This window comes from Marmota marmota, unplaced genomic scaffold (genome assembly GCF_001458135.2).
Source record: "Marmota marmota marmota unplaced genomic scaffold, marMar, whole genome shotgun sequence".
Lineage (NCBI taxonomy): Eukaryota > Metazoa > Chordata > Mammalia > Rodentia > Sciuridae > Marmota > Marmota marmota.
In genome coordinates this window covers 679,245-698,561 of record NW_026000173.1, presented here as the reverse complement: position 1 = coordinate 698,561, position 19,317 = coordinate 679,245, and the positions used below count along the sequence as shown (strand labels likewise).

General features: G+C 36.4%; 1 protein-coding gene and 1 pseudogene across 3 annotated transcripts in view; one reads left to right on the top strand and one right to left on the bottom strand.

Moving 5' to 3' along the window:
* Positions 1-6,732, top strand: part of LOC107159939 (C-type lectin domain family 4 member A-like) — a 68,099-nt gene extending 61,367 nt beyond the window's left edge. For all 3 annotated transcript variants that reach the window (XM_048787837.1, XM_048787838.1, XM_015506584.2), the window contains 3 exons: positions 153-268; positions 963-976; positions 5,560-6,732. In XM_048787837.1, the coding sequence (XP_048643794.1) occupies positions 153-268; positions 963-976; positions 5,560-5,756 (327 nt within the window). In that variant the 3' untranslated portion in view covers positions 5,757-6,732. The remainder of the gene's footprint in view (positions 1-152; positions 269-962; positions 977-5,559) is intronic.
* Positions 6,733-16,889: 10,157 nt separating this feature from the next.
* LOC107159904 lies at positions 16,890-17,846 on the bottom strand (annotated as a pseudogene).
* Positions 17,847-19,317: the final 1,471 nt, after the last annotated feature.

The window sequence follows — 19,317 nt, the reverse complement described above, 5'->3', positions numbered from 1 at the left end:
TAGTAAATCATATTTATACATGAGAATAGACTTCATTCTGTTTTATTAATATCAGTACATACTATGATTTGGCAAATAAAAACAACAACAACAACAACTCAGTTCAAGCTGAGTATCTAGAGCCTATGACTTTGCTTTTTCTTTTACTTTAGGATTTCCTCACTCAAAATATGGATAAAAAATCTGCTTATTTTATGGGGCTATCAGATCCAGAGGGTCAAGGACACTGGCAATGGGTTGATCAGACCCCATACAACCAAAGTGCCACGTGAGTACAGAATTAGATAAAGGAATCTAGGGTCCTGGATCATGTAGGAAGTTTAGAGTGTTCCAGCATCAACTCTGAAACTAAAACAGCTCACTCTTGTCCTGTTGCACACACAGTTAATCAATTTTATTACCTCATGAAATTATCACAGAACCCTAGGAGGCACACATTATTTTTCCTATTATAGCAATTGAGTTTGGAGAGTATAGATAGTTCAGCTAAGGTCATCCAACACTAGTCTTTAGAACCAAGTCGATTCTACTTTGCTTTTAAAAACTCAATTTATTTTCTGTAATAAAAATTCATGTTTTTAAAGATCATTATGGATTATTGTGATTTAATATTTTTCATAAAGCAAAAATCCTAAATTTGTATACTATTACAATATCTCATATTTATGTAATCTTTAAAGGCATTTGAATACATTAGTATACTCCCATCTTTGATCCTTATAACTTCTTTGTGAAATATATAGTGCTGTTACTCTGGTTCTGTTTTTACATGGGCAAACTGAGAATTTAAGAAATTAAATTATTTGACCTAGGAAACAGGAATAAGTAGAAGATCTAGAGATTTAACTATTTCTTCAGACTTCAAAATCTTCCGATTAAAAAGGGAAAAAAAGCTCATATTGATTCATGGGACCATGTTGACTTCTCTTCATCATATAAGAAAGCCCCTTTTTCTGTTTCAGATTCTGGCATACAGGTGAGCCAAGTCGCAGTGGAGAGCGTTGTGTTATAGTAAATCATCCTTCTCCATCATTACAATGGGGCTGGAATGATATAAATTGTGACATTCTTCAACGATCAGTTTGTGAAATGATGAAGATCTACTTATGAATCAACACTTTTCATGGTCATGTGTTTGGGTTTGCATTCATTATTCTAGAGATAGCTCATATGTTCTTTATGAAAGACATTCCATAGACTTTTAGGTATGTGGTCAACTATTCCACTTTTGAAGAAATGTAAGTGTTGCATATGGAATTTATCAGTTTACTTTCTACAGAGCTCCTAATACAATAATTGTGGGGGACTTTTACTTTATGTACAATGAGTTTACTGCATATTATTTCTGTACCATAATGATGGTACAGAATTTTCAAAAGATACATTTACTCAAAATGCCTTTGATTGCCTCAGTAAGGAGAGTAATTGAACAGGAGTGAAATATTTAATCCTGCGTCTAGCCAGTGCTGGAAGTCTTCACTCTACCTTGTGTTGTATGAGTGTGGTTGTGTGTCTTTTACTTATTTTTCTCTAGAGCATCTTTACATCAATGTGTGTGAACAGGTTTTATGTGAGGTTGTGTTTCAAGAGCGATATAGAATCAGAAACCATCATACTGAGCGCTAATCACTGAAAAGGATTGTAAGAAGTAATACAGTAGTTATGGTTTTAAGCCACTAGGTTTTGGGTAGAATGTTCAGTACTGGGGAGAATTCTTTTACTTTCATGTGACTATCATTTTGTAGAAATGATAATGTTGAAGCTGGCCGATTTCTCTGAAGGTGGAGATCTGCTGACAACTGACAACCCTCTAGAGCCCTTTGGATGTAAATTTTATTCAGATAATTTTAATTCTGAAACATGGATTATGTTAAAGATTAGATATGAGGTGTCTCCCAAAAGTTTATGTGTGACAATGAAAGAAAGTTTAGAGTTGACGTGATGGGATATGAGAGCCTTTACCCAATCAGTGCATTAATCTCCTGATAGGGATTAAATAAATGGTAAGTGTAGGCATGTAGGGTGTGGCTGAACGAGGTGAGTCACTGAGAGTGTGCCTTTGAGGTAGGTATTTTGTTGTGGTGGGAGGATTCTGTTTTTTTTTTTTCCTCTGTCTCTGCTTCCTGGTGGGTATGTCCTGAGCCATTTTCCTCTTCTACTACTTTATGCTTTGATTGTCTCTTTCACTTCAGACCCAGAGCTATGGGAACTGGCCATCTATGGACTGAGACCTTTGAAAGCATGAGCCCCAGATGAACTTTTCCTCCTCTAAAATTGTTTTTTGTCAGGTATTTTGGTCACAGTAGCAAAAAAGCTGACTAAAGCAGATTAGTTCTTTCTTTGTCTAAATGTTGGACATCATCAGTAGTGCACAGTTGCAGAGGATGAGCTTAATGATTCAAGTACCGAAGAAATCACGAGGTAGAGTTCAGCTGTATTAAAACAATTTTTCAGTGTAAAGGTTTGATGAAATATTGTGTAACAAAACTTTGGATAAAGTGCTTTGGAGAATTTAGAAATGTTGTAAATGGAATTTTTAAAATAAGGAACCAGCTTTAAGGATTGTGGTTCATGTTTGCTGTCTATGCATCCCTTCTTCCTCAAAAACAATATTTCAATATTGTTTAAAGTCACACTTTCCTTCTTGAAGCTTATGTGACTTGGGATGCTGTGAGTGAGTATGGATTAATCCAAGTCAACAATCATACTAGTGGTTGGTTTAGGAATAGCATGAATTGTTAGTTCTGCTAAGAAATTGCTTCTTCCTCTTCTCAGAGGAATCAGGGAGTGAATCTCCCTCTCCTAATGAACATGAAGAATCCTGTTCACAACTGACAGTCATACTGTAACCATGAGGGGAAGTAGCCTTCAAATGATAGAAACACCATGGATGGCAGAGTAGAGCCATGGGAAGAACCTGGTTATTTAAATTCTTTGTGAGTCACTGATTCTACTATTTTTACAGCATAGCCTACTGTGAATTTTTATTGTGAAGACTAATAAATTTCTAATTATTTGTTAGATTGAGTCCTGATGGATTTAAGAAAATATATTACTTTTAGTGACTAGATTTTATTGAGCTATCATTTACATAAGTAAAAGGCACACACTTTCAGAGTATAGTTCCATGATTTTGTCAAGTGTATGCAAACCTGTAACCACCATGATTATCTACAATAAAGATTTCTAGCACTGCCCAATGTTCCCTGTCCTGACCAAATGAATGCAGTGTTCTGATTCCAGCTTTTCAAATTCCATATAAAACAGATAACAAAGTTTGCTTTTTCTTTTTACTTTCTTTATCTCAATATGTTTGTAAGATTCTCCTAAGTTTTTTGTATTTTTTCATTGGTAGATTCAATTTTTTATGGAATTGTGTTTTACTGTAGCATGATCTATAACATGATCTGTTTATCTGATTTGCTATTTCTATATCTTATCTATTCTGAATAAAGCTTATTCTTTCACATGCCTTTTTGTGTAACTCTGCATTTATTTTTCTTAGAAATGTGTATAGGAATGGAATGTATTCACACCACAGTATTATAGAGAATAGTATTACTGCCCTAAAATTTCTCTGTCTTTTAGTTACTATCCTTTTCTTCCTGATAACTCCTGGAATTTTCTGATTTTTATGCTTTTGTCTTTTACAGATTGTCATAAGTTGGATCCTACACAGATTTTTCCAATGTCTTCTTATCATTAGTAATGTGCATTTATGATTCCTCCATTTTATTTTATGGCCTGTTGACATTTCTTTTTATTGCAGAAAATATTCTACCACAGTTTTTTTATTCATCCATTGAAGTACCTGTTGATTGCTTCTAATGTTTGACACTTAGGAATGAAGTTTTATTTGGCCTCTTGTGGGGGTTTTTGTGTGGACATGTTTTCTGTTCATGTGTTAACACCTAGGAACACTCTTATTGACTTGGGTGTTAAGACTAATAACTGTCTTCCAAAGTGGCTATCATTTTGCATTTGACCAGCCATGAATCAAAGTGTTCCTATTGTTACCTTTCCTTGCCAGCATTTTGAATTGACAGTGTTGTGGATCTTGTCCATTAATATGTGTGCTGTGGTGTCTAATTTTTAAAATGTTTTCTCCCTATGAATTACAATGTAAACTCCTTAGTGCAGTGACTTTGATTTGTTTATTGTTGAGTCCTCAGATATAACTGATTATCTGGCCACAAGTCATCACTCAATAAGTATTGATTGAAAGAGAAAATGAGTGTGTCTGCAGGAGTGGTAAAGTGTTGTCCATCACTGTTTGGGTAAAATGTTAAAAAATTTATTGAGTTTGGAAATTTAAGCCAAATCCTACATTCTAGCTTTTGTCAATAATGAAGTTCATGCTGTGAGGTCTGTCATATGCATACATCTATTTAGGGTAGGGACAAGGGAAGAGAGGGGTATTAGTTATTGGCTCCCTAAAACCACAATCACAAGTTCCATAAAAGATGAAATAAGCAGAAATTTTCTTTTTTTATTGATTTTCAAAAAAAAAAATAAATAAATGACAGCAGAATGCATTACAATACTTATTACATGTACACAGCACAATTTTTCATATCTCTGGTTGTATATAAAGTATGTTGACACCAATTCATGTCTTCATACATGTACTTTGGATGATGTTGTCTATCACATTCCACCATCAGAAATTTTTATTTTAAAAATTTAAACTCAGTTTATGTTTAACTGATACATAAATCATTAAATTGTGCATATTATGGGGTACTATGTAAAGTTTCAACAAATGTATGCATAGTGTAGTGTTGAAATCAAGTTAAACATATCTGTCTCTTCAAACATTTATCAGTTCTTTATGTAAAAACAGTCAAAATCCTTTTTTTAATTTAAAAATTTGTTTTTAGTTGTAGATGGACACAATACCTTTATCTTATTTATTATTATGTGGTATTGAGGATTGAACCCTGTGCCTCACACATGGTAGGCAAGAGCTCTACCACTGAGCTCAACCTCAGCCCTTAAAATTTTTTTTCCTAGCTTATTTTTATAGATGCATTGTAATCAAGGGCACAGAGTAGTGTCTGCTTTCAGGATCAGAGCTGTGCTGCAGATGTCAGCAGAGGGGCAGCCTGACAAGTGGAGATGCTGCTGACTTCCCAGCAGAAACCTGAGAATGCTAGATGTATACAACCCCTATTCAGTCTCCCAGATTCATGAGTAAAGCTGTTTTTATAACAAATTTTCTAAAAATTGTTTTTCAGACGTAGCATTATCCAATCTGTCCTAAAGGAGCATGCGTTAGTGACAGATAGTGGGACTTCATTGTAATACTAAAATCTCCATGCAGGGAAAACCCGGGTCATTTCCATAACATGGAAAGTATAAGGAAGCATGGTCAGACTTCCTTGTGCAGGAAAGTCCCCACTCATGTTGTGATGATGTCTTCTCTCGCCCAGGTCATGCATTCCCTGTCAAATAAACTGCAGCTTGCTCTGGCAGCCAGCAGGGCTTTGGGAGCAATTCCCGATTTGCAAACAAATTTGGCTCCGTGTCATCACTGTTCTTGGTTTTATGTTCTGCCAGGATTCTCACCAAGAGGTGGATTCATTAAGTTGGGTCACACAGTCATTGTTCAAGGAAGTGGAAGAATTGTGATGCTGTGTGTAGAGAGGTGCTGTCACAGCCCACCGTCCCTAAGCTCTGGGTTCTTGCTGCTTATGGGGAAGGTGCAGAACTCAAAAGCTGGTCAGGTGGCAACTACAGATCCTGAGCTTCACTGAAGTGCTTCAGGCTGGCCTTGGTGCAGCAACCTTGGGGATGTGCATTCATTTCTCCTGCTCACCTTCTGAACCCAGGCCCAGCACTTACTGCTGCAGCTGCTGCAGGAACTTGGCCACCTGCAAGATGGTTTCTGTTGCAAGGATGTACCCTGCAGCAGCATTCCCATACCTCTTCCTGGAGACCAGCCTCTTTCTCCAAGAACAGGGCCAGAACTGAGCTTTGGGGCTCTGGTTCTACATGGGGCTGCTGTTGCCACAGAACCCTCCACTCAAGGGAACCCTCTCAGGGAGGTCAGATCATTGGCAGGACTGGTCATATTCAAAGGGCACAGGTCCTGGAACCTTCAAACTTAACAACTGTGTCTGAAAGATCTTCATTATGCCTCCATGTGTCTTGGTTTGTCTGGATTTCACAGCCTAATTTAAAAAAAAATCATTTATTGAATACTTACAGTTATTTTATCCTTTGATTCTAAATTTTCAACAAAAATATCAATTTTAATCAACAAATTAATTAGGCATATTAATAGGATTCACTGTGATATTTTTTTTAAACCTATATAGCCTGCACTGATCATCTCTTCTTCCACCCCTCCACCCCAGCAGACTTCCCAGTTGTTAGTAATCACAATTTACATTCAGGCTAACCTTTTCACATACTTTTTTTTAATAGGAGAGAAAATAAGATACTTTACTTTCTTCCTTTGTCTGGTGTATTTTGCTTGCCATGATTTCCTACAGTTTCACTTTTTTTTTTGCTGCAAATGACATGACATCTTTCTTTTTAATGAGTGAATAATACTCCATTATGTATATATACCATATTTTCTTCATTCCATCTATTGGTTAATGTTGGTAATGATTCCATGTCTTAGTTATGAATAGTGCATGCAGTCAGTGAAACTGACTCCTTTTGTATGCTGACTTCATTTCCTTTGGATATACACCCAGGAGTAATGTTGATTGATCATATGATAGTTCCATGTGTAGTTTTTTGAGGAATCTCCATATTGTTTTTCATAGTGGCCATACCAATTTACATTTCTACCATCAGTATATAAGAGTTCCCTTTTCTCTATGGCCTCACCATCATTTGTTAATTTTTGTTGTTTGATAATAGTCATTCTAAATGGGGTGAGATTGTATCTCATTTCAGTTATGGTTTGCATTTCCCTGATGGCTAATGACATTGAGCAAAATAAAATACATTTATTGGTCATTTGCATTTTTCTTTTGCGAAGTGTGTATTCAGATAATATGCCCATTTTTATTTGGATGACTGGTTTTTTGTTTTTAAGTGTTCTTTTATTTTCTTCTATAGTTCAGATAACAACCATCTGTGAGATTAATAGTGGGCAAAGATTTTATCCCTTTGTGTAGGTAATCTCCTCACTCTGTTGATTTTTCCTTTGCTGTGTAGAAGCTTTTTAGTTTGATATAATCCAACTGTCAGGGTTGCTTTTGATTCCCATGCTTTTGGGAAATATCCAGCCTTTGGTCCTACCTGGAAAATCATTGCCTGTACCCATGTCTTGGAGAACAGCATTAGGGAAGATTAATTGGAGAGGGGTAAGGAAGTCAAGAGCTCTTTAGCTTGCTTGTCCTGAACAGAGCTCAGCAGAATGTTTCCTCTTCCTTCACAGTTGGGTGACCTGATCAATGAGTTTATTTCTTCATCTCTGAGGGGAACTGGAAAAATGGCAACATTTTATAACCACTTCCTCCATCTCGCCCTATGATTTATTTTATCTCAAAATGACCATGGGAGAAACTTTCTGGCTTTCTATCCTGTTTCTGAAAGTCTTTTCATCATGTGCCACAGCTATGACTATCCTATCTCTAACAGTGCCCTGCTGAGTTCAAGTCCACTTTTTATGGAGGTCCAATTATGGAGGTCTGTTTAATTAAATCATTGGCTATTGGTGATGGCACTTGGTTTCCAGTCCTTTTCCCTCCCTGGGTGGGATTGAATGTTTCAACTGTTCACTCATATGATTGGTTCCTCTAGCAAGCAGCTCCATTCTGGAACTATCTTGAGGACCATCAAGAGTCACATAATTGGCATAAGGTCAGACATGGCTGAAAGGGGCATGTCAGGAATAAAAAAAACTGTCTACTATTATCTTTATTGTTCCAAACCTATTTTGGGAATTTGGGGAGGAAAACCCAAATACTGTAAAAAAGATACTTTTGTTACCTTTATGGCTGAGAAAGTTTTAAGGTGTTAGCAACTCTGTGCCAAGAACTGAGGATGAAATCAAATGTATACTTCTTTTCATAAGCCAATATTGTGAGTTCAATGTCAATATGTCTATAATAGATTTCCAGTATTCAGACTGCTTCCTTATGTACTTGGAGATGTTTTTGATGTTAATAAAGAAAAAAATCTACATAATCTACATTCTACAACCTGCAAAATATTGAGGCAGGATCTCAAAATCCTTGAGTAGTGACATGAAGTCTGCTTCTGAATTTAAACAATTTCAGGCTTCCCTTTACCTGAGGAGGGAGGATTAAAAATTTTTATTGACCTTTGCCTAATATTCATCTTGACTGATACCTGTGACAATATTGACCTCAATTACTATAGTACTGCCAAGAGGAGCAGAATTTTTATTCTGTAAGCACGTGACAAATCTTGTGAAACAAAGATAATGTGTGGGTGGAATTAAAGCACCTTCAGTAGGTACCACTGGTCTTAGGAATGTTTTGCTTGTCAACCCCTGAATGGAACTTTAAAAGACTGTGTAGCCTCTTATGCAATTTTACATCTAAAATATTTCTTCATGTTATAGAAGCAAAGGTTTCAACTTGTGGAACTTCATAAATACTGACCTTTAAAATGATTACATTTCTTTTTAAAATATACCTCCCAGTGTCTATAAACCATAACAACGTGTCAATCCCCATGATCCATTAAAAGAAGAATAAGTAAAAATTGTGTTATTCTGGTTATCACTAGTTCTGTGGGCGATAAAGACTTTTCCCTCTGGAACAAAAAGTGTTTTGTTTAGTGGTTAGATGTTTTACACTCTTTCCCCCCTTGGAGGAATATTTATGTCACACTTCTCTTATCCACCAAATTTATAAGTACATGTTTAAAAATTTCCTTTCCTGTTGGGTGTTAAGATCTTAAGATTGTAAAAATTCTTTGCGATTGGCTTATTTTTACAAGTATGATCAGTATACAATATTGAACACATCATGAGTTTACTCTAATAAAGTGAAATTCCATTTGAAATCTTAGCAAGGTGAATGCGGATTTGAAAAACTGCAATCTGATGTATCCATCATCAAATCATATAATTGTTAGCATGAGGTAGTTTCAACATCAATGATATTCCTAATTTTCACCTTGATGACACAAACTGATAAATTTTGGTTTGTTAAAGTGGTAGATAGAAATGGAATGAGGTTTGTTAGAAAGTCACTCAAGTTTTTGAAAATTTTAGTTCTCTATTCATGATCATATAGTAAACTATTATGAAAATCATTTGTAATGGTCTGCCAAATGAGAATTTGATTATGTTATTGTGTTAGCTATTTGTTGATGTGATCAGTGTGTTTCAAAAACAACTAAGAGGAGGAAACGTTCATTTTGGGGTAATGGTTTCAGAGATCTAAATTCATGAACTCCAATGCTCTGAGATGAGTGAGAACATTATGGCAGAAGGGCATGGTGGAGGAGAGATCTCAGCTTGGGGTACCTGAGACAAGATATAATCCCCAAGGGCATGCACCAGTGACCAACTTCCTCCTGCCACACTCTTATCTGCCTCTAGTTACCCCCCAGCAGTCCGTTCAAGTGATTAGTACATCAAATGAATTAATCAGCTGATGGGGTTACAGTTCTCTTAGCCCAATCTTTCCAACTTTGAACATTGCTACATCAGCTAACATGAGCATTGGGCATTCACTAGATCTGAACAATAATAGACATTCTTTGATGTTGTTCAATATAAAAATAAAAACTGGGATAATTTGCAAAATGTTTGCTATTTCTCATTTAGTTCCTATTTGTTTTCTCAATTTCTAAGGAATATTTACACAACATTTTTCATAAGTCTTACCAGATGATCATGAATCACATTGGCTATGCTTTACATTTTCAAAGCATCTTATCAGGTCAGTATTCTCAGAACAGTTTGGGAAAATAAAACAACTAAAGCCAATATACATTTTTTTTACGTATGTTTTTATTTCTCACAGCTTTGAATACATGTTTTTTTTTTTTTTGGTTAACATTTGTGCTAGAAAGTTAGCATAGTAATGTTAAGAAGATTGCACATCATGAACAAACTTTTTTCATCCCAGGGATGTTAGGATGGTTTAACATATGCAAATTAATGAATGTAATTCTTCACATAAATAAGTTTTATGACCAAAATTATATAGTCATCTAAATAGATGCAGAGAAATCCTTCAACAGAGTTCAGGACCCATTCATGATAAAAGCACTGGAGAAAGTTGAGATAGAAGGAACTAGAGATAGAAGGAATTTTTCCATTGGTGAATTTTAACTTTACATAAAAGCAGAATTTCTTTTGATATGTTCATACATGTGTATAGCATAATTTGGTAATTTTATTTCCCTGTTCTTCCCCTTTTTCTCCCTTCCTCCCTTATCCTTGGTTTGATTCTCTGACTTTATTCTAGATCTCCCTTCTATTTTTGTGAGATCTTCCATTCAACTTTTAAAATTCCCTCTTTCTCTCTCCAGCTTTCATATATCAGAAAAACATTCAACTTTTGACTAAATCTGATTCATTTCCTTAGCATGATGCCCCCCAGTCCTACCCATTTACCAGAAAATGAGACAGTTTCATTCTTTTATGGCTGAATATAGGAAGAGCAGAAAAGTAGTGGAAAGTGAACAGGGGAAGGGAGGAGGGGAGGGAAATGGGAAGCATTGGGAATGTATTGGAGCAAATTAGTAATGTGCATATCCACAGAGGACACAATAAGTCCCACTAGTACCCATAATAAAAGTTTAATAAAAGAACTAATAGTCCATGTGTGGTGGCACATACCTGTAACCTCAGTTACTCAGGAGGCTGAAGCAGGTGAGTTACACATTTGAGGTTCTAAGAAACTTAGTTAGACCCTCCATCAAAATGAAAGACAGCACTTGCTTGCTTGGGCTCTCTCTCTCATGCAGTGAGGAAGTTCTTGGAACAGGGTAGAGGAGAGTATGGTTGCCCAGTCGCTAATCAAGACCTCCAGAGACCAAGCAGGAAGCAGGTCTGATTTTATTGCACAGTTACCATGTATATATACTCAGGCGTAGCTAAGCAGATTATAGGCAGCCACCAATGCAATGTCTGCCAAGTGTCCATGCAGTGACCATTGGACAGGGACTGCAACACATGGGTTCACGCCCAGGGCTGTACCTACAGGGATGCTTACAGGGGTAAGCAGCCTGCAGCTCACAAGCTTAGCATGAGGGAAGTCGCCTGCCATTCAAGATGCCCTTAAGGTATGCCATGTATGCATTACTCCATGCACTTGTCCCCACACTTGCTGTCTTGTCTTTCTCCTCTCTTGCACTTTGCCTTGTGTGATGAGATGACAAAGCACAAAGGCCCTCGTCAGATGCCAACACCATATTCTTGGACTTCTCATCCTCCAGTACTATGAACCAAATAACTGTTCTTCACAAATTCCCAGTATGTGGTATTCCCTTACTGCAGCCAAACCTGTAGTAAGACATTATGGTAGAGGTGACTTCCCAGACCATGTTCTTTCTTGTCATGATGGAGATTTTGAGAAAAGTGCTTTTGATAGAAGTGTATTGTAACTCTCAGACTTTTTGTTTTTGGGAAAATGTGGATGATCTCTTTTCTAGGTAAATTTCCTCAGTTGTATTTGACGTCTCCCTTCATTGTCGGAATGTGAGCCTGTAATGTGTCTCACTTGCACTATTCTATGTAGTCTGCTTTCCCATAGTTCTTTTCAATTCAACTTATGTGTTACCAGCACAATAATGTTTCTGAAAGAAAGCTCTGTTCATGTTTCTTTCTTCCTTACTCTTCCCCATATTATTCTTTGCTTGCAGACTGAAGTCCAATGTATTGTCTATCCTCAATTTTCCAGCTTTCCTTTCAGTTGCAATATGTTCCAGTAAACTGGTGTACCAGTCATTCTTCAAATACCAGAAATGTTGAATGCTGGCCAGAATTGCCTCCACCTAAAACGTCTTCCTTTCTCACCTGCGTGTCAAAATCCTTCCTATTGTATAAGGCTAGCTCAAATACTACTCCAAGAAACATCCACCTATCCTTCTCATCTGAAAGGTGCCCTCCATCATTTTGTTTAGAACAATGTTGAAATCCTCCTTCTAATTTTGTTAGCTCTTTGAACACAATAATCAAATTTTTAATTTTCTTGAATTACTTTCCATATATCTTTCTTGTTGGCAGATGTTCACAAAGTATTTGTTGAATTAGTGATATCTGTGCAGAGGGACTATAAGTCATCAATATTTGTATTCATTCTTTTACTCATTTTCTTACACATGAATTCAGTTGCTCTTAGTGATACTACTTTACTATTTCTTATATGCTTTTGTCATTGTTTTGAAAATCTCATTTCATTGCTCCAGAGTTGGTCAAGATGTGCAGGCCAGGTAACCTGTGATAAAGACAGATTTTACTTTGACACGTGGACTGTTGGGCCTGGGGAAGAAGCATTAGGTATAATGTAATATACTTGTGGTAAATTTAATATTTTACAGTCTCTCTCATGTGATCTATTACTGGCTTATACTGTATCATACTTTGCTCATGATTCTTTTTCTTTTGTAAACTTCTAACAACCATGTTTTTTATTATCTTTTAATTGTGCCTGAAGAAAATATATAGGTTTTTGAATCTTTAACTTATACCCAGTAGCTCCCCATCAATCACATATTCTCTTCAGAAGGAAAAATTAAATTAGTATTATATATACTCATGGATACTTAAACGTGGAGATGTATTTGCTTGTGATGACTTTCACAGTGGTTTTTTGGTCTGGGATTTCTTTCAAAAATTATTAATTTTTTATGAAAAAGATACCATTTTATTCCTATTTTGAAGAACATAGGATGTGGAAGCAGCACACATTTTTTTATAAAGAGGTGTAATATACATGTATTATCTGCAGTAAAATAAGGGTCCATTGTGATCTCATATTTTGCCCTGTTAATCTAGTGATAGTATCATGTTATCAATTAAACAAAATAACGCACTGTTGATCTACTATTGATGTTTTTATTGGCTGTTCATTATTTTCTCTGTTCTTAGGTATGTTTTGCCTCTGCACCTAGAGTTGGGAAGAAATGTCATTGCAGCATTCTGTGTGGCTGTTGCATCTGGCTACATGATTGCTTGGGACTACTAGAGGGCATGCTCTCCCCAGCAACAATTGTAGGAATTATTGCTTAGACTTCCTGAAGAATGAAAGTGTTTAAAAGGAAAAAAGAAATAAAGACTGTGCAGACACTTTATCTGTGGAGTCTGAGACTGTACCTGTTTCAACATTTTTTGGAACAAAATTTGTTCCCTAATCCCACCATTATGAACAAGTGTAATACATATTAAACAAAAATGTGAAAAATTAAAAAAATTTGAAAACAAAATGAAACAAAACAAAAAACAAAAACAACGATAAATCTTCTACAAAAAAGAAAACAAAAACCTACTGCTTCCTCATCCTATATTTTTTTTGAGCAAGAGTTATTTGTTAGGCACTAGCTAAATGCTTTGTATGAATAGTCTCATTTAATCTTCACAGAAACCTCCAAGGCAGGTAATATGGTTTTATGTGTCTTACAGATGGGGAACATAGACATAGGGAGAGTAAATAAAGCTTCCTACTATACCTAAAGTGCCACTATGTTAGCATAAAATATAATAACTAACAAACTATTGTGGCCTAACTCTGTGCCTTCATTACCAAAAGAGGGACTCTCCATGTTCATCCTAATATTCCAGACATTCAGATGCAATCATATGCTGCATTATTTCAGTGCCTTGCACTCTCTGGTCTTTCTGCCTTAAATAACTACATGACTTCAGTACTCCTCATATGCTTTGTCAGTGTTGCATAAAATCTCCTTTCTATGCTCCAAAATTTTCGCATAGGTCCTACTTCTTCTAATATAGAAGTTTTCTTGGTAAGCTCAAGTGGAAACAGTCTCTTCCTTCTCTCTTTTTTTTGCCACAACTGCATTGACCACAGTGTGTTATTGTGCCTCTCCCACTGTACTGTAATTATTTATTCACATGCATGTCTAATAGACCTTATCCCTTTACAATAGTAATTATTTTTTCCCCTTCTTTTGGCTCCCAATAATGTTTATATAGGATAAAGACAAAAGGGAATGAGAGCGAAAAGAAACATAGGAATAACTGATATTACAACCAAGTTTTAACAGTTAAAGCCTCTATTGGGAGTAATTGTGATAAGCTTCATTTATGGTATTTGAATATTTCAATATTTTGAAGGTATTTAGATATTTATATCTAATTTTAGTGTTATGCATGTTTGAAAAAATCTATGGAGAACCATTTTTATGAATAATGTCTGTTTTAGTCAGTTTTGTCACTGCTGTGACCAAGAGACCCAACAAGAACAGTTTTAAAGCAGGAAAGGTTTATTCAGGGCTCATAGTTTCAGAGGTCTCAATCCATTAGACTCCCAGGTAAGCTGCACTTCTTGCCCCTGAACTGTAATGAGGGGAAGGGGTTTTGGTAACCCCCTGCCAACTGTGATCCATCTACAAGGTCCTTCTATGTGGATTACTGGGACAACCCACTTCTGAGGCATTCCCTATGTTTTCATTTGTAATTGTAGATGGGGAGAAGCTCTATAGATTTAGTTTCTTCTAAGTCTAGGTGTGGTCTCCAGAAAACGTCTGTCCTTCCCAGCACCATTTTCTGCCAACAATTTAAGTTGAATTGTGCAATGTCCTTGATTGTCTTTGCTCCTTCTAACCTTTTTAAACTGTTTGCTTTTTTTTTTTTTTTGGTAACTGTTGTTCAGGAAGCAAGTGCCTGTGCTTTTCTGCCTTTGTTCTTTCCCCTGGCCCTACCATAGTCAGCTTCTGGGTAAAGCAATTATTTTTAAATTTTTGATCTAATAAAATAATTCCAAGTTTCCCAAGTATTAAGTTGTTCAATGTTGAGTTTTCGAGTATTTGCTCTGCCACCCACCTCTCTGGTCAGTTGTTCTTTCCCTGCTTTGATTCCAGGCTGCAGAGGAGTGGATGGTTGCTGCTCTGGTCTGCTCTGCCATCTTCTTTCTCCTGTTTGTCTTAAATCATTTCACTTCACCAATGTTATTGTCATTTTTATTTTTTTTCCTCACTTGTTTTGTGGATTTTCTGTTGGGAGTAAGGTTTCTTTTGTTATGTTTTAAAAAATTTTTATTCATGAGTATGTTTTTAGAGGGAGTTTTCCTCCTAGGTAATCTCAATCTAGTTGGGCTGTGGGAGCAATACTTTAAAGTGGTTTTGCATTTGCCTTTTTCATATTTTCAGGGTTATTATCAGATGTAGACAGATGTTTAAATTAAACTGGTGGTTAGGAGTCTTTTCCCTATTATAGGTCATATAAATTTTCACTCAATCCAAACCTATGCAAAGAGACTGTGTTTTTACCCTCAACTTTTTATCATGAAGAGTTTCAAACAGAAGTTGAATGAATGCATAATTAACTTCCACATAACTACCATCTATATCTGAGAACTGTTAATGTTTTGACCAATTACATAAATAGTATTTGTTGCACCATCTGAGAGTATGTTTTGAATATGTCACTGTACCCTCAAATACTTCAGTACACATCTTTTAAAATTTTCACTTTCCTCCAAAATTGAAAATACTCTCTACTGGCTATTTGAAAATACTCAGTTCATTGCTGTGAACTGTTGTTTTTCCATTGTACTAAATGTCCCCTGTACCCGTTAACTACCTGTTTTCCAAACCTCTATTTCAAATAGTCACTGGTAACTAGTATATTATTTATGTTTATGAGATCAACTTTTTAGCTACCAAGAGAGGGAGAGTATGCAGTATTTGTCTTTCTGCACCTGACTTATTTTAGTGAATATTTTCCAGTTTCATTCATGTTGCTACATGTGACCAAATCTCATTTTTCATATTAGTGAATAATATTCAATTATGTATATATGCTACATTTTCTTTATCCATTTATCTGTTGATGGACAACTTATCTGATTTTATATTCTGCTATTGTGAGTAGTGCAGCAATAAATATAAGAGTGAATATATCTCTTTTATGACAATTGCAGTTTTTCAAATATGTACCCAAAATGAGATAATTGGGTCATATGGTGAGTATATTTTTTAGTTTTTTGAGGAAATTTTTTAGTTTTTCCATATGGCTATACTAATTTATATTCCCATCAATAGTGTATAAGAGTTACATTTCCTATGCATTTTCACCAGGATTTGTTAGTTTTTGCTTTCATTGATAATAGGTATTTGAACTGGGATGAAATGATTTCTTATTCTGTTTTTTTTTCAGTACTTTATTATTAACTAAGCTTCCCCTACCAGGAAAAAGAAAATAAAGCATACAAAATATATCTTAAAAAATTCTCTGACATTTATAAGCAATTGAGTATATTCTAGATCCCACTTGCAGGCTACAGTACTCTTACCTACAATGCAGGCTCAAATAAATACTACCCATATAATGTTCATCATTGTGCATAAACCTGAGTTTGTAATGGTGGAATTTTGTCACGTTCAGCATTTTCAGAGTTATAGCCGCTAATGATTGACTTTGGGGCTTTATTTCAAGTGGATTTTTCTCCAAAATGTCTTGAACTTCTTTTGCAATTCCATCTGTCCAATCTATTAAGTCTTTGTCAAGTTTTGTGGCTTCATTCAGGATTCTTTCCTGTCTTTCATTCAATTGAGACAGGCGATCCAAGATCTTATTCATCTGCTTCACACCTGAGCAAGCATCAGGAGACCAACTCTTGGTTTCTTGCCTCCTTGGAGTGGTATGGCTAGACATGTAGCAATCAAAATCCTCCTGACTTGGATTCAAAGACTGAGCATCCAATTTTTCAATGAAATTCACAGCACAGCACAGGTTGGTGAAATAGCATCTGTCCTCCCTGTCATCCGACAGCTGGGGTTGCAGGCGGGTGATATAGTGGAATTAGGACTACAGGTAGGGTGGGTTTGCCCTTCAGCACAATTAGATAAGCTTGGGCAAGAAGCAGAAGAAGGCTCAAATCATCTGCAGAAGCAGGCTCATTGTTGGTGATCTTGATGGCATTGAAGCTGTACTTGCTACACCTGGTCTGGTAGGCCAACTTATCTTGAGCACAGGCTTAGAATCCATATCAGTGATATCTGGTCCTCTTCTGAATGGTGTGGTCTTTCTTTTCATCAGTGGTTTCTGAACAGAACACATATTTGGAGAGGCGAGTCATGATGTACTTTGCCATCTGATCCATTAGCTTGTCAACTGTTTTGGAGGCACTTTTTCAGGAGTCAGTATTCTTTCTGTCACATCTGGTAAAACTCCTGATGATACTCTGACTGCTCCTCAATGCTCAAATCCTTTTTGTAATGTATTCTTCCCAAAACATCTTGGTTGGCTTATAGATCTCGTTGGTTTTGTGGAAGATCTTGAGGAACTCTATTAGTGCCTCAGACACTGTTTCAATGCTGATTTGACAGTTTATGGAAGGATTGTGAGCTTTTGCTTCCTGAATTTCTGACCTTTTTGTTCCAACTCTGGAACAAGCACTGAACAATTTCTTTGCTGTGGTTACCCTGTGGATCTTTCCACTGGTTTTCTTTTCTTCAAATTTGGAAAATGTGATGAAGGCTGCCCCCTGGCTGCTCTGACTGTTGCTGGCAAAGGCCTCTTCCTCCTCCTGCTGAAGTCCTTCAGCCAGCTCCCAGTCCTTCTGGATCTGCTTCTCCTGGGCTCTGTGGTACTCCTCTCTCCAGCACTGGGAGCAGAAGCCCTGCCGGGCAGGGTTGCCATAATAGCCACAACCCTTCTTGTACAGGAGCTCCGACATTTCTATGTGAATTCCTAGGTGCTCAGGCTTAAGGCTCATCTTCTTCTTGCCAGGTGGCCCCTGAAGTCAGCACCACCTCCCCTGGTGCAGCTCCAGGAGGTGCCTCACTGTGGTTTTGATTTGCATTTTGCTGATAGTTAGTGACACTGAAATGTTTTCCTGTACGTGTGGGGAATTTGCATTTTTTCATTTGAAGAAATGTGTGTTCAGATTGCCCGTTTTTACTTGGATAATTTGTATTTTTATTGTTATGTTTCTGGAATCCTTATACATTCTTGTAGTAATTCCTGTCAGAAAATTAATTGAAAAATATTTTCTCCTCTTCTGTAGGTTGTATCTTTACCCTGTTGTTTCCTGTGCTGTTTTCTTGACATAATGTTATGTTTTTATTTGCTGTCAGTGCTTTTGGGGTGTTATCTAAAAATCTTTTCTTCTATGGATGTATTGAATTTTTCCCCCATGTGTTTTTCCTGTAGTTTTATACTTTTAGGTGTTAAATTTAGGTCTTTAATGCATTTTGAATTTAGTTTTGTACTTGGGGAGATGTGATGGTCAAATGAAATCCTCTATTTTTTGGATTTCAAAAATGAAGGAAATAACTGTATCTCTACTTTAAACAAAAAATCACAAAGTGGCAATAACATTTCTTGTGTGTTCCTTTTTCCATATTTTCCCTCCCTAGTACATGTGTCTTTTATAATGTATTTGCCTTCTCAATTGTTGTTAGAACATTTTGTTTGCCCAGAGAGCATGGTTTGTGTGTACATGTGCTTGTGTGCTTAATTAAATATGTGCTAATTAGCATACCATTGGGAAACTATTTACAACACTGAAAAGTGAGCAAAATTTGCAGCACATGACTTTTATATACAAAAAGCTCATGAAGGAACCTGTAGCAAAAAAGTCAATATGAAAGGTACAACAAAACTTTTTAGGAACTTCCATGCCTCCCTCACGAGAGGTCACATAATATACATGACAGGCACGTGATACTAAATCCATAAAATATTAGTGAAGACTATTTTTCTTAAAATCACAAGGAAATATAAATAGAAGTTCTGGTATTTTATCTTTCTGCCCTAGTGGTTCCTCTTTTTTTTTTTTTTAACAACCTGGGCACCTGTGCTCAATTTTAAAGTTCACTAAGAGATCTGTTGACTATATAATTTAGAGGGTTTGGGGATAGATTGCATCTCCATTCCCAAGTGTTTATATCCTTCTCTGAGAAAGGATTAAACTTTGATGCTATTTACATGTCTTCCTATGTGTGGAGTGTCTTTTTTCTGCCCTTTCACAGGTTTATCCAAGTGACATCCATAGGCCAATAGATCAGAAGGAATACAATATGTACTTGATCCAAATTGAGGATGCTGCTGCACAGTTCAACTTACAAGGAGCCACTCAATGATTGTGGATACCTTCTCAATCCTCTTGTACCCTGGTACTGTGCTGTGGGACACTGCATGTGTGGACATCCTCCTTATTATGCCTCCCACCTGGGTTCCAGAAT